The following is a 15620-nucleotide window of genomic DNA, read 5'->3' as shown; positions in this document are numbered from 1 at the left end:
TAGACAGTTAAAGTTTTTTGTTTTTATTATATTAGTGTACAGGTGTTGTGAAAATTAGACCTTAATAATACAGTAACTTACACTATATATTATAGCACTGTGTGAGGATGTTAAATAGACAACACACTTCAGAGTTTAATCCAATCTATCAATCCAATCAATGTCAAGACCACAATTATATAACTGGCATACAAATTTAATTTAGTCATCACATTAGGCTCACAACTCAATTCATTCTGCTGCTTTGAATAGCTTTTTGCATCTCTGTGAGAATACAGAATAAACAACCCTCAGTTCTGGCCTAATAGTGTCCATGGTTGGAGTTTCCTCACGCTCGACCCAGGAGTCCTTCACCCTGATGAAAAAATATGCTGACAATAATTTTGTCCTTGCCGCACACCGTAGTTTGGGCTCCCTTCGCGCTGCAGCTGTTGTAAAGAGGTGGGCCCTCTGCTAAAAACAAATATTAAAACAACACCAACTGGTATAGGTGAGTTTGTTCGCTCTGAAATTACTACATAGAGAATAAGTACAGTTTTCGCTGTAGTTTTCAGTCGATGCCGACATCGGAAATAACAGCTAGATAGCTAACAGTAAGCTAAGCAGCTATAAATACTCTCCGAGGTGAAACAGCTGAACCAGCCCAGGGACTTTAGTAAGTTGGACTGTAGCTCCTACCAACATATAAGATTAGGATTAGAGTCCTAAATACGATGTGTGTCTTAGTTTGGGACGTTAAATTTCTTGTTAGCGTGAGATAATGGTGTTGTGTTATGTCTGTCGCTGATGGTGTCTATATCTGATGGTGTAGGAGCCAGAGTTTGGCTTTTAACCTTTTAGCCCTTTGGGAAAACCAAACTAACGTTACTGTATTTAATGTCTATTACAAATACTAGACCCAGTTTTTCTTACCTGGCATGTAATGACTTTATAATGATGGCACAAACTGCAGCATAGATGTGTTTGTTATTACAATAATGGATCTGACACATATCTATGCCTTACTTCTAATACGCTGTCAATAGTATATCCAGGTGTTGTAGGACCACACGCACACAATGACCTTATTACTGCTCTATTAATGTTAATGAAGGCGTTTGTTTACATCGTGGCTGCTGCTTATCATCTTTGCAAACCTTATAAAGGCACAGGAAAAGTTATGATGTTATTATTTCTGTCTATGTTACATTTTCACCTTTCTTCCTAATTTCAGAAGGATACAATGTAATTATGACAATGATTCTCTTTTCTGTAGTACTATAAATAGTGAGGTATTATGGGCAACACAAGTGACAGGGTGTCTGGAGATCGCCATGGAGCCAAGGCCCACCGCTCAGACAGCAGCGGCAGTCACAAAGACCAAGAACCCAGCAGCAAAATGGTGGACAGCACAGATGACCCCAACATCTTCAACACCCACGGGCCGGAGTCGAAGGTACTGGTGGAAAAATACAGAGATACAGGTTATTGTATGAAACAGCTTTTTGATTTAAGTGCTGTGTGCTGGGTTTGATTTTTCTCAAAATGTCTTATTTGGTTTTAGGCGTTAGGAGAAAAAGAATTCACCCCAGATCTAGATGACCTGGTGAAGACTGGTCCTCAGGCTCGACCCACCGTGATCCGCTGGGCTGGCGGAGGGAAGGAGGTCTACATAGCTGGTTCCTTTAATAACTGGAGCACAAAGATACCATTAAATAAGAGGTAATGAGAAATGTCTTAGCTATAGCTGTCTGCACATTTTCACATTCATTGCCTTGAGTGGATGAATCCTGTGATAATTTCCTCAACTCTGCTACACTGTGTTTGCCAGTTGTTTTACTAGGGGGTGAAAACAAACACTAATGCATTCAAATTCTTTCTTCCTCCCTGCAAAAGCCATAATGACTTTGTAGCGATCCTGGACTTGCCAGAAGGAGAGCACCAGTACAAGTTTTTTGTAGATGGACAGTGGGTTCATGACCCATCAGAGGTACATTTTGTTTTGTCATTTTCATCTTACTGTGTATTTTATGTGCTTCCTCTGTAGGTGGACTTCTTTAATAAAGCTTATATTAAGGCAGCTCCTTAATATTGAACTAATAATATAGATGCATCCCACCTGGTTTCAATGAATTCATTTCCTTCTTTAGCATCTTGGTTTGTTAAAAAGACCTGTGCTGCTAATAAATGAATTAAATTGAATCATCACTGGTCAATAAATCTACTTATGGTTTGTTATGTTGGTAGTGCATCTAATTCCATCCAGTACCCAGAGAAATGTGTACATAGATTTATAAATAACTATAAAACTCTCAGTCATGACCTCTGGAAATATTCCTCTTTTGCAGCCTTTGGTAACCAGCCAGCTCGGTACCATCAACAACCTGATCCACGTGAAGAAGTCTGACTTTGAGGTGTTTGATGCCCTGCAGGTCGACTCTCTGGAGTGCTCAGACACATCAGGTCGGCCTATGTCCACACTGTCCCTGGACTCTTCATGCCGATTTTCATTTAGCTAATGAAGTGTATTCAACTGTTACTAGAAAATCCTTTTAGAATTGGTCAAAACCTTTTCAACAGAATGGTTATATCTGCTGTGTCCTCACAGATCTGTCCAGCTCTCCACCAGGTCCATACGGGCAGGAGCAGTACATCTTCAGACCGGAGGAGCACTTCAAAGCCCCACCAATACTCCCTCCTCACCTCCTTCAAGTCATTCTCAACAAGGACACCAATATATCTGTCAGTGTCTATACCTGGCCTGTTACCACATCTATCTATTTTAACACATTAACTAACAGTATTTACCTGAGGCCTTGGATTTGCCCAGTCTTTGTGGTTTGTAATTTTTCCTCTTTCTCTCTTGTCAGTGTGACCCTGCCCTGCTGCCTGAACCCAACCATGTCATGTTAAACCACCTTTATGCTCTTTCAATAAAGGTAGGTTCACAGGAAACACCTGGAGCTTTTCTGACTGTCCAGATATAACTGGTAGTACATGAAATGTTAGACCCATAGAGAACAGCACTTTTCAATCCCTTTCTATTCAGTATGGCCAACAGGTGCCTGTATTGTCTATTACATGCGGTGATTTAATCTCAGGTTTCCTTTACCTTGACATGAATTATTTAATGATTAAAGCTCATAATCCTTTCCCTCCATTTAAATAATTGTTTTTTTTAACCTTTAAATGTCAGTTCAGAATTTGAACATGCTGAACCTCATACTTAAAATCTTAGTTGTAAAGCAAGCAAACGTGTTGTGCTAAACATGCTAGTTATTATCTGTCATGGTGTGTTGACCAGTTTCGCAAACTGAAACCTGTCTGTTTGGTTTGGGCCCTGCTCATGGCCACTTGTTCCTATGTTGTTGTCTCTCTCTCTGTGCAGGATGGAGTGATGGTGTTGAGTGCGACTCACAGATACAAGAAGAAATACGTCACTTCTCTGCTTTACAAGCCTATCTAAGCCTCAGCTCAGGTGCTCCGCAGTGCTTTTAGAGAGCAGCATGTTTGTATTTTGCTGTTTATTTTTTCTTTTTTATCATCACGTTTAGCCAAATCTTGCACTGAAACAAGTTTACAGGTGAGCTGAAGACCGGTGGCTGTGGCTTCAAATTTTTTTAAAAGGTTGCACTTCTGTCCACAGAGGGCTCTGAAAAAAAGCAAGAGTGTGTGTGTGTGTGGGTGTGTGTGTGTGTTCGTGTGTGTGTAGCCTATCAAAGAGAGATCAAAACCATACTGTGGCTTTTAACCTGTAACATCCACAGACGGACAAGAACCTGACTACATCACTGTGTGTATTTATTTGAGTGTTTGCGGGACTTTGTGATTATTTGCATGTTCGTGTGTAAAAAGAGCTGTGTTTGTGTACATATGCCATCGTGACTGGTAGAGGATTAGTGAATGATTAATTTCACAATTGCTGTAATTTTGATTGTTACTGAGTGGGTGAACCTTCTGTGTTTTCACATTGTCCTTCAGTTGATTCAGCTAAGTTTTGAACTGAGTGGCTTGATGTGTGTGTATGTGTTTTTGTTTTTTCTTGGAAAGTGCATGCAGATGAACAGAATGGCTCAGCCAGGCTTGTAGTGGAGAGGTGCTGGAGAAAGCAGCAGACTTGACTTTGCTAGAACATGAAGTGCAATAACCTGCTTGTAAAAACAAAAAAAAATACTGAACTTCAACTGTAGGTAAATTCAAAAGTATGATGTCCGGTTTTTTGTTTAAGAGGCAGCAGCGAACATCATCTGATGTATTACATAAGTCACATTTCTTTTAGTTACGTTTATGTAGCACCAGTCTGTTTCAACAAGAAAACCCAATTGCTAGATGAGAAATAGTGGTCAAAGGGCAGTGTTTAATTCTGCTGTTGCCTTTGTTTTAACACAATTTTGTAAGCACTTTACCATCCTGTGACGACGGGTGTCAATCTAAGCTTTTACTATGCAGCAGATAACTTGTACTGTAGATTCTCTGGACTATAGACCCAAGTTGTGTTTTGTAATTGCTTTTTTTTTAGTGCTTTTAATGCGTGTGCATCTGTATTGAGTTCTTTTTATTAAAATGAATGTATCTTGTGTTTCTGTTACATGTACAGTCATACGCAGGTGTGTACTCAAACTTTTAGCTTGCTGCTTTGCATGTGAGGAATGTCTGCAACATATGGCTCTCCTACCAAGCGTGGGTCATATTCAGAAGCAGACTGACTGCATACACCTCAGAGTGTGATCTGTGGCACATTTTCAGAAGAATTAACAGGGCTATGAGGAGGAATTGTTGCCATGAATTTAAACATTGTACTAACCGTGCTTACCTGTGCCCTTTAATAATCATCCTCTGAATTTTGAGATACGATCACTTTGAAAGTTATTTTCGTCACTTGTAATTTGTGTTTTATTGTTTGCATTTACAGTACAGTATCTAATACACACCCATGGTTGATGCACTCTACAGAACTGTAAAAGGGGCTTTTTATAAATCCCCTGTTGGTGACGCTCTGAAAGTATATTGTGATTGTCAAGCCCAGCCATGAAGTTTTTGTCCAAAAGGTGTGTATCGTGGAAATGATAAGGGAGTATAGACAGGCATCATGGATGTAGTGTTGTAAAGCTAAAACCAAAACTTGAATTTTACATCAGTTTCATGAATGTTTCAAAATGCTTTGCAGAACCAGTGTGAAGATCCACTGTATGCTGTATTATTTGTTTGCAAATAAAGAGAGGACACGCTCATCCTAACTCGTGTCATTTTGTTTTTTCCCTTTCTTTATGTAATCTGGATTAAAGACAAACTTAGGTGTAGATTTGTTCAGTTTAGGCTTAAAACTTACATGTTTAGACATTTAAATGTAGTTTATAGGTTAATTTTGGTCTAACACCAGCTGGAAAGTTGTTTTTTTGCTTTTCTCCAGTGCTTTAACTTCTGACCTTGCTGGCTGAAGTATAAGGGCACCCCAGGGTGTGTCAGTATCACTCATGGTTGTGCAACAGTCTGGTGAAAAGTTACTCTTTACTGAACTAAGGTGCAAACTTCTATGCTTTATCAACAATCAGAAGCCAATTGGAATCCAAAGTCAGTATAAACAAATTAGAACCAACACACTACAGTCAACAACAACAATAAACACAAGCTTTAAGGGTTTTATTCATTCTTTCCCCAAATCTTTCCTTGATAATACTCAGGCCAACACAACACACTGTTAACTGTCATCAGAGACAGGATCCATATGAGTCCTGTATCGGCTTTCTAGTTCTTTATGCGTAAACTCATAGACAAAGCTGCATTCCAGTCACATAAAAGCGGCACCAATCAAATAGCGCTATATACATACGCAACTCAGGACCAACAATACACTTTTTCAAACTATGGTTTGTTTCCCTTCTTAGTAACAAATAGCGGTAAGGCTTTGTTCACGCTCTAACAAGGTGCTTTGTGGTTCCAGTGTTTCACAATCTTTCCTGAAACTTTGCCCTTTACCTTTTTTTAATTCCAAAAGGAAGTGTCAAACGTTGTTCTTTTAGCTTTATTATAGAAATACTTGGCAACTTCTGTCTTTTTCTGAAGACTCGAGCGCAAACAAAACCTAGTTTGGCAGATCTCAGGTAGACAAGCAGTAATTCAAGGCAATTTCTACTAGTGAGAGGAGACTGAAGAAGCTCTCAAGATAAAGGCAAGCGAAGCTACGTCAATCAGAGCTTTTTTTTTTTTTTTGGGTGGACTATATACTGTGATCAGTGTCATAAATATGAAGGCATAGTTTGATGTGGCTAGTTGATTCAAAGTGACATTATCCTCTAACATACACTGCATATAAATCATACATTACAGGAAGTGAACATTCTTGTAATACAATTGTCTTTAACATGAAAATAAAAAAAAATATGAAGCTATTGCACAGCTACCCAGACAATCAACTTTGCAAAAAGCAAATGTTGGATGTTTTTTTTTCACACACACACACACACACACACACACACACACACACACACACACACACACACACACTCAAACAAAAGTAAAGTTCATACAGAGAAAGCTGATTATTTACAGCAAACAATGGCTAATGTACAGCAAGAAAACACATCAAACAAAGTGAAATTCAGCTGTTATACGTGAGTGAATTAGAACAATGATCCCACCAGTAGCCTGCCAAAGTTCCTATCATCTATAACAACCTGATGACCTATATTGCCATTGCCATGGGAATGCTAACACGGCCTGAACCAAGAGAAATAACATAAGACAACAGCATTTGGCCTTGTGAGAAAAATCCACTTTGTTGATTTTTGGTCCAAAAAAGGAGCTAATTTCCATTGCACAATTTGAAAACAACTGAACCAGCTGTCTAACGGTTAACGTCTCTGTGGTTCAAGAGGCCCTTTGAAAAAAATCAGAAGACACCATGATAACCTTTCAGTCTGAGCAGACCTGGGTTTGTCATCCGCATGGATAAGGCAAGTCAAAGTGAAGTAAAGAGTTCAAAGTTCAAACTTTGGCAAGTATTGGCAATCCCCTGTTCTATAGCTTAAATTTTACCACTTACAATCTCTGTCATGCATTAATACTCCTGAAAAACGAAAACCCACATATTATGAGTGGAACTAATAATCCAGTGTCAGGCAAAGAAAAGTTAATAATCCAGCATGGTCACTCAACAAACAACATTATTGCACATGCTCGTATATGAACTCCTACAGAAGAGCCTGAATTTAACCTAGTTCCATTTCAGCACTTTATCCCAACCTTTTGTTTAAAATATTTCTTGCTTACAAATCACAACTGACCAAATAGAAAGTGGCCTTAAAGTATTTTACAGGTCCAACTCTTCATTCTTTAGTCCTTCCATGACACCAATTTGATACCTCCAAAAAAAGCATTTTCAGGAGCTAAAATGAGAAACTTGTGACTAAAATGGAACCATTCTCTTCTTTTTGTTCTGCTATTCTAACCCCTGGCTGATGGCTGACATACCATTCATTAGCTTAGTCTACAAACACAGATATAGTCACTACATGACTATGTAGCGGTGGCCCCTACATTCCTCCTCCGTGTCTAGTGATGCATTGTGGGTGTTGTTGTTCTTTGCATTGCATTTGCAAAAAAAGGATTTTCCTCTTTAATAAAAGTGCCACCAGAAGTAAGTAAACTTGCATTTCAGTGGCAGTCAGTGTTAAGGACGTGTTATCTTTGAGTGAGCTGTGCTCCATCACACACACATATGGAAATATATGTGTGTACATGTGTGCAGAATTCCTCTCACAAGCCTTTTTAAACATGCACGAACACCTATTCTGTCCACAGGCTGTCTGGCTCCCAGCAGAGGATGCTTTTAGATACAGATCTGGGGTGGACACTGTCCCAGAGACATTTTATTTTAAGTCATCCCTTCCTTCAACGTGGACTCTGTAAAGTCTAAATTTCTAATAATACAGGATAAACTGTCACTACTGATGATAAATGGTGCTAGATCGAATTAACATGCTTTTGCAATACAAGCCTTTAACCAGATTGAAAAGACACATCTAGTCTGTGATCAGTGTCTAAGAGCATCTTCCACCAGCTCCATCAGTAGGACGCACGTCAGTGAAACCATCAGAGGCACTTTTCAAACACCTTCTTCTGTCACACACGCAAGTCAAACTGCTGACTGTATCACTCAAAGACAACAGCGCATGTGTTGGTAGGAGTGGGTAGAGAGACAAAGCTGTTGGGAGGGTGAAGAGAGTTGGTAAGGCTCCAGGTGCACATTATACTGTGCACATACTGCCCAAAGGAGGGAAGGAGGCCAATACTCATATGGCTTGAGGAAGGTAAGACAGACTGGGAGGAGGGCGGGCTGGTGTGAAGGGCTGGAAGGAGAGTGTGTGTGGGGGTTGGCTGTTTAAGTATATAGAGGTCAGAGGCGTTAGCATTGAGGCTGGTTCTTTAAAAAGTCTAAAGCAGACATTGGCTGCTGCGCTTCCTCGCTGCTGGGCGCTGATTGGCTGCAGTCCCAGCAGCTCCGGAAGCCCCGCCAGTCTTCAGGAAACTGCAATCAGCAGACTGCCCTGTGGCAGCAGCTCCTGGGTCCTCAGCTGGATTTAGGGACAAAACGTAAGAGAGAAAACAAGATGTTTGTTACTATTCAGCAATCCAGATAGGAGATTGTAAAACTGACAATGTACTGGAGAGGTGATGTTAACGGAATAGTTCAACATTTTGGTAAATACTTGTTTGCCTTATTGCAAAGTTAGATGGTTCATGGATGATGTCAAATCTTGCTCAACAAGAAAGCAAAATTGTATTTCTCAAAATGTGAAATTATCACTTTAAAAACAAGCAACACCACAGAGAGTAGCAGGGTGCTGTGCTTAAAGGTAGCAGTAATACACTTCCAAAGTACAACTTCTTGCAGATGAAGAGCTGAGAATGATTAGAGAATTAGCAATGGTGTTAATCCAATCGCTTGTCTCTCTCTCTCACACACGCACACAATCTCACCCACACACACACACACACACACACACACACACACACACACACACACACACACACACAATCACACAGACACACAGTCAATGCTCTGCTGCGTATCCTGTGTGAGTAAATTGCTTAATCCTAAAACTGCAGGTCACATAGATTTGTGTGTACATCTTTGGGTGAAAGTGTGACAGCACACACACACACAATGGAAACTATGCAGTGTGGGATTATTTTAGTCATCACTTGTTCAGGGTCTGAAGCTGTAAATAGACTCAACCTTAAATACATGAACATGCAGAAGTAAACAGCACTTTGGTGCGGTGACACCTTACTAATGTACATGGGAGTGTATATAATTTGGTGTCAGTGCTATTGGCCTTGTTGAAACCCTTACTCAACCAGTTAACCAGCTGCTAAGCTGGTTACACACCAGATATCTGGTCTCCCTATGGTAATGTCCCCTGTAAAAAAACAAGGTGACCACACAGAGACTTGATTACATCAACCTTTTGACCCCACATGATGTTTCTCAATGCAGACTGACTGAGCGTGATGCAGTAGGGAGCTGTCCGTGTGCGGTCAGCTTGTTTTCTACACAGAACCTGAATAATGCCACGCCACGACCCACATTATCTCCCATGTGTCATTTCTGTCTAATACACACTGTAATAAAGCAGAAATGTCACAAAATGTTTTGCATTTTGTTTTTCAGGAGTTTGTTGTCAGATGGGATGCTGAAGCAGTGATGTGATTAGAAGCAAATCCACACAAAGGTAAAAGCTGCCCCAGAAAACACAAATTTACCTTAACATAATTTAACCAGAAGAAGAAATACTACACCTATGGTCCAGTTACTACAGCAGAGTATCTGGGACAACGTCTACCTATTTACAAGACGAGATGCAAGACAATTACCAGCATAAGGAGAGGAAGAGGAGCAGCTTAGAGAGGAAAGTCTCTGCTCATTCTTCTGGTGGTTTACAATGAAAGGAGAAGGGAGAGGAGAGACAAATGCAGGACGAAGGATCAAGTGACACAGAAAAAGCCAACAGGGATGACTTTACATCAAAGGTTTCAGAACAACAAGGTCATCACAAAGTCGATTATTGACTGACAGATGCAATATGCACCCAGATAAACTAACAGGATGTAAAATATAACTGAGGGTGCATTTAAAGTGGCTTACCTCTAAATTTGTTCTTGCTTTCTTCAGCACATCACGAGTCCTTGATACTGCAAAAAACAAGACAAATGACGGTAAAGTAAACAACAACACACATTGTGTTTTAATATAAAGTCAACAGAGGCCTGTATTATAGCTCTGTGGATGATCAATTGCCTCCCCATCGAAGCTCCGACCTGGAATTTCTCTGCACTTCCAGGACAGGACAAACAATGTCATCTGCTGAGAATCTCTCCTTCACACCTCCCTAATTCATACCTTATTAGGTCTGTTGTTTTACACTTAGCCTTTATACACTCTTTTTCTGTCACTCTGCCACACATGCACAGAAACACTTACACTGGTTGACAATGAAGTGCTCCATGCTCTCCTTGGTGCGGCTGGTGCTCCTCAGCCTCTGAATCGTGCCCTTAAGAACCTCTTCCTGCTCTGACATACGCAGTTTTAGGGACAGGATCTCTTCCTGCATACACTGCTCCTACACACACACACACACACACACACGCACACATGCACAACCATTTGTTACCATGTTGCAGCTGTATGACTGTCAGAAATCCTGCGGAACAGGCCAGTCATACAATAATATAATGTCTTGTCCAAACCTTCTTAAGGTTTTGGATGGAGGGATCGGTGCTGGGCAGAGCTGCCCTCCAAAACATCTTCAGCAGAGACATCGCCTCCTCCAGGATCTGCCTCAGAGTCTTCATGTTGGACAGCAGACTCTTCACACAGCCATAGCCCAGGACCTGTATATAGTCATTAGGTTACTGGTTAGTTGTCACGGTTTGTGAAAAAAAATATATATTTGGCTGTTTGGATCTCACCAGGTCACTGCTCTGTCTCTGGTTGTCCTCTAGCAATGGTGGGCTGAGGCAGGCCTGCAGGGTTGCCTCCATGCGCTGGACAAGGCTCCGGCCCTCTAAAACCTGCTGCTGCAAAGCAGTGAAGTCATCCACATGGCCGATGGTGTGGCGGCCGTTACGATTTGCAAACGATCCATCTGGGGCCTCTCCCTCCAGCTCAGAGTGAGGGTCCAGAGGGTCTGCTGGGGACAAAACAGCTGGAATGTATTTCAGAAGGGTTTTAAATGAATGAATGTATTTTTGGTATTGTAAGACAGAAATTTAGGGACTTCAGCAGTGGTTAAGTGGTGACTGGCACATTAGAATCATTACAAGGAGTTATTGTTACAAAGCAATATGCTCTTTATAATAAGCCGACAAATTAAAAACAGATTAGGCTGTAGTCATGCAGTTGCAGTGTAAGTCACACCATTGGCAGTGCTATGGCTGTCGTCCAGGTCTGAGTAGGGAGGACCAGGCGATCCACAGTTAAACAAACCAATGTCTCTGACTGGTGGAGACGGAGCTGGGTCTGTGGAGCACACAGATACACAAAGCAGGCTTGGACACACAGCAAACCACACCACAGCAGTGTATGTTGGCGTCATACTTAGAGGAGGCTGTCTCACCGTGCAGCAGCTGCCGTCTGTAGAAGTTTTCTCTCTGAGGGCTGGCAGTGAGGGCCGAGAGGGAGGGAGTCCGAGGAGAGACGACACCCAGTTTCTGCTCCAGCTGCTTGTGGAGCTCCAGCTGTTTGAGGGCACTGTTCTCTTGGACGCTGTTTTGCAGTTGGGCCCGCAGACTCCTCACCTCCCCAAGCAGCTCTCCCAACTCCACTGGCAGACCCGGGAGCTCACAGATGTAGCCTGAGGACCAAAAAAACCAACCATTGGAGAGACTGGGACATACTTCTGCTTCAGTGCTCTATGGGGTCGGGAGGTTTCATTGCAATACAGCAGCACTATAAAGGTTTGATTTACATTGCTGTCAATGGGTAAATGTTTCAGGTTACAAGTAGAGAAGTTTGTAATTACAGCATCAGTCCAACTGCTCTCAGTAATTCTTGTTACTATCACCAGATGGCGCCAAAGTAGGGAGCTCCATAGGAAGTCCTACACATAGTGCCTCAAAATGTGATTCAAAGGCAATTGTATTAAGCATAACTCATGTATAATGAATATTCTGACCTCTGTTGACCTTTGTGCTGGAACACACTCGATCGTACACTTGCAGTTCACTCTGCAGGGAGTGGATGAGATCGCGGCTCTCACACAGCTGCTGCTGCAGCAGAGAAACTTCATGCTGGAGCCTGAGGACGAACATATACAAATTCTGTGTGGTCACAGCCTAGACACATAAACACAGACAAGCATGCCTCTCTGCATGCCTGTGAATACACCAACCTGTTGGTTTTCTCCTGACTGGCCTGCCGCTCCTGCCTTAACGTATGTATCTGCTGTCCCTGCTCCTGACTGTGAGCCTGAAGTCGCCTCAGCTCCTCCTTCCACTGCTCAGCCTCCAGCTCCGCTTGCTTCAGGCGGGCGCGTGCTGTGAACACGGCCTCCCGCAACTGCACCACCTCCTCACATGTATCTGAGGGAAGGACAGCATACAGGCTTTATGTAAACACTCACAAAGTAAAAAAAAAAAAAACAAAACGTTTTTTTTGTTAGTTTTCAGACAGAGCACCTGTGCTGGCCTGCAGGCGTGACTGCAGACCCAAGTTTTCTTCCTTCAGGACTCGGATCTCATTGGACAGTTGAGTGACAGTGTCCAGTCCCTGGATGTAGATGTTAGTTGGTGCCCCTGGACAAAATGCAGGAGTCTTTTAATGACATTTCTAAGAGAAGGAAGCATGACCAGACCAGTGTCTGTGGAGACAAAAGTACCTCCATCACGCCCAGTGGTGGCCAGTCTCTCTTCTAGCTGTTGTCGGAGCCTCTCGTTGGTCCTAATGGATTCCTCCAGACGCTGACGGAGACACTTCACCTCCCGCAGGTGCTCCTCTATCAAATTTACCCCTGGAAACAAAGAGATTATAATATTCCAAGTATCATTAGACACTTTGACTCAACTAGGTGGACTGTATGTGTGTTTGAATGTACAGTGAGTCAATAAAAATAAGATTTGCTATTTATATACCAGCTAGTTATCCTTATATTTATTCCTTATATTTGTGCATTTTTTTCTGAAGTGCTGGTGCTCTTCTATTTTCTTTTTCAATTATACCACCTTATTTTTTTCCATGTCATCCCCCAAAACCGTCAAAATATGATTTTCACTTGATGTTATTGGCTTATGACATTAATACCAATAGGAAAATAACTCATACAATATAACACCTGCAAAGCTGTTTTCTGGCTGGTGTGCAGATGGACCAGAATAGTTTCCGAGTGGCTGAACCAAGTTCTCCATGTCCCATAAAGCTGCACTTGTTACTAGGCCTGAGTCAGACTTCAGTGAGTGGCCTTCAGGGACGCTGCCCAGGTGGTATGGTTGAAAGGCATGATGGGATAGCTGGCTGTAGCTGGACAGGTTGTGCTGGTTTTGGGCACCAGGTGAGAGCGTGAACAGAGCCTTGTCATGGGGAACTGCAAAGCCTGAAACCATAAACACACACACACACACACACACACACACACACACACACACACACACACATACACAAAGGTTACAGGAGTGAACATGATATGGAAACACCCAAAGGACAAGAGAGGTCTATGCAAGTCTGACGGATGTGGCACAAAATTAAGATTATGAAAGTTAAGTCTTTACAATCCAGAAATGAATTTCACACAATGCACGCTTTCCCCGGCCCCTCACCCCTGTTCTGCTCATTCATCTGTTTGTACAGCGTGTCCAGCTCTGGGCGAACAGCGATCACAGACAGGGCCCTGGGCCGGGGGTCAGAAGTGACTTCCTTACCCCAGACATCAGGGACAGAGGGGACAGAGGGAGAGGAGGAAACAGCCTCACTGAAAAGGGCTGGAGGAGAATGACAGGAAGGGACAGGTACAGAACATGAAGGCGGAGGAGGAAGAGGAAAAGAAACATGAATTTTGAGTACTTTGCAAGTTATAGCCATCTGTGAGTCCCATACCTCTGGAGGACTGACTGGACAAAGCCACAGGGGCTGAGCAAAGCATGTTGGGACAGCTGCTGGAAGACTTGAGGAGGCCGTGAGGAGAAGGGAAAAATGGACGGACTAGAAGAGGGGAATGGAAGGTGAATGGAAAGAAGAGGCATCTCACAGAATGAACGATTAAGCTTTAACCATACCATCCGGTTCTGATCCGTGTCCTGGCTGTCTCAGTCCGTGCTCCTCCTGATACTCTCTGGCATCTAAATCAGAGCACAGCTCCAAGTCTTCATTGGTTCTGTACTCGTCAGACACCAAAGATGTCCTGTCTGATTGGTCAGTTGTCTCGGAGAGGGCGTGGCAGCTGGACGGGGTCTCAGGACGCTGCTGCAACTTGGTGTGGAGTGACTCAATGATTTTATCTTTCTGTTGCAGCTCCTTACTCAGCCTACATGTGGATATGAGGAGGATAACAAACTTTAACACTGAACTGATAGTTAAAAATAAAATAATGTCCTAATGTATTTTATAACACTGCTTCCTGGCACCATTACATCCATATCAACAATCACTATTTTTTAACCAATTCGAAATCAATTCTTGATAACTGAGTAATTGTTTTAGTATTAGCTTTTTGAGAGTTTGATGTTGTCATAAACTGTAAACTGTATTTTTGGATTTGGATGATTTTAAACAAACTGCTGTAGTTGGATCAGAAATTAAACATCTAAGACTGTCTCTCTCTTACTGTTCTAGCTGTCTCTCCTGCTGCTCTTAACATTTAGAGTCCCAGTATGTTGGACTTTTCTTACAAAGCACAGATTTCCACAGAGGAGCCATGTGATCGTGAGCCCAGTCCAAATTCCTTTATGTACCACAACATATGGTGGGTACATTTATATGTCAAAATAAAACTGCAGAGAAGTCTCAGTAGTTACCAATACAGGAGCAAATGTCCAAATAACAGAAAGCCATAAATAAGTGACTTTCTGTATCTGATCCACCTTCCATTTGACAGGGTTCAACTGACTGAGGCACCAACAGTAAAAGACTGTCACACAGTGTTCACTGGTGGGAAACCTGCAAATCTTCTTTTGTAGTAAAGCAACTTAACAATAAAGATCCCTGCTGTGGCCTGTTAATCTCAACCTTCTGTCTCCTCTCGTGAACGGCTTCTTGCCTGCCACAGTGTGTCACATGACAAAGTCAAATCTCCTGTACGGAGTAAGGGCTCTACTAACTTCACAGTCTGTTGCCTTGTTGACACAAAGTTTTAAAGGTTGGGATTCATTTGTCCAGTAACCTAAATGCTTTATAACAAGGACAAAACATCCTTTTGCACACATACATTTACCATGTAGACATAACAAAACTGACTCACCGTAGGGCAAGCAACTCATGGCCCATCTTGTCATCGTGGCTCTCTGCACGATCACCTTTACAAACCAAACAGAAACAACATGGGAGAGTGAGACGATGTTAAAAACGTATGACAGTTTAGGCTGAAAACAAACGTAAAAACGTAAAACTGTGAAACATGAACTGTATTTCTGTGTGATGGACGAGACAGGAA

At 42.1% G+C, this 15620-nt stretch overlaps 2 protein-coding genes across 10 annotated transcripts in view; one reads left to right on the top strand and one right to left on the bottom strand.

The window, feature by feature from the left end:
* The first annotated feature begins 361 nt into the window (after window positions 1-361).
* prkab2 (protein kinase, AMP-activated, beta 2 non-catalytic subunit) lies at window positions 362-5216 on the top strand. 2 transcript variants are annotated; one of them, XM_026314430.1, is made up of 8 exons: window positions 362-490; window positions 1256-1435; window positions 1544-1701; window positions 1876-1969; window positions 2328-2442; window positions 2588-2721; window positions 2850-2918; window positions 3368-5216. In XM_026314430.1, the coding sequence occupies exons 2-8, from the start codon at window positions 1277-1279 to the stop codon at window positions 3443-3445; spliced, it is 807 nt and encodes a 268-aa protein (XP_026170215.1). In that variant the 5' UTR covers window positions 362-490; window positions 1256-1276; the 3' UTR covers window positions 3446-5216. The 2 variants fall into 2 exon arrangements, with proteins under 2 accessions (XP_026170215.1, XP_026170216.1); XM_026314431.1 differs by lacking the exon at window positions 362-490 and adding an exon at window positions 525-655.
* Window positions 5217-5604: 388 nt separating this feature from the next.
* Window positions 5605-15620, bottom strand: part of LOC113133841 (myomegalin) — a 33101-nt gene continuing 23085 nt past the window's right edge. Inside the window, exons 30-46 of one of the 8 annotated variants that reach the window (XM_026312817.1) lie at window positions 15429-15483; window positions 14248-14495; window positions 14069-14173; window positions 13792-13953; window positions 13311-13568; window positions 12858-12989; window positions 12658-12774; window positions 12372-12561; window positions 12156-12277; window positions 11598-11834; window positions 11399-11500; window positions 10951-11186; window positions 10729-10872; window positions 10463-10601; window positions 10127-10173; window positions 9856-9910; window positions 5605-8552 (exon numbers count right to left, since the gene is read on the bottom strand). In XM_026312817.1, coding sequence (XP_026168602.1) covers window positions 8413-8552; window positions 9856-9910; window positions 10127-10173; window positions 10463-10601; window positions 10729-10872; window positions 10951-11186; window positions 11399-11500; window positions 11598-11834; window positions 12156-12277; window positions 12372-12561; window positions 12658-12774; window positions 12858-12989; window positions 13311-13568; window positions 13792-13953; window positions 14069-14173; window positions 14248-14495; window positions 15429-15483 — 2489 coding nt within the window. In that variant the 3' untranslated portion in view covers window positions 5605-8412. The remainder of the gene's footprint in view (window positions 8553-9855; window positions 9911-10126; window positions 10174-10462; window positions 10602-10728; window positions 10873-10950; window positions 11187-11398; window positions 11501-11597; window positions 11835-12155; window positions 12278-12371; window positions 12562-12657; window positions 12775-12857; window positions 12990-13310; window positions 13569-13791; window positions 13954-14068; window positions 14174-14247; window positions 14496-15428; window positions 15484-15620) is intronic. The other 7 variants (XM_026312818.1, XM_026312819.1, XM_026312823.1 and 4 more) reach the window with 7 other exon arrangements.

The sequence above is a fragment of the Mastacembelus armatus genome, chromosome 17 (genome assembly GCF_900324485.2).
Source record: "Mastacembelus armatus chromosome 17, fMasArm1.2, whole genome shotgun sequence".
In the NCBI taxonomy this organism is placed as follows: domain Eukaryota; kingdom Metazoa; phylum Chordata; class Actinopteri; order Synbranchiformes; family Mastacembelidae; genus Mastacembelus; species Mastacembelus armatus.
The sequence above is the reverse complement of the archived record's forward strand: the minus strand, read 5'-3'. Positions and strand labels throughout refer to the sequence as shown.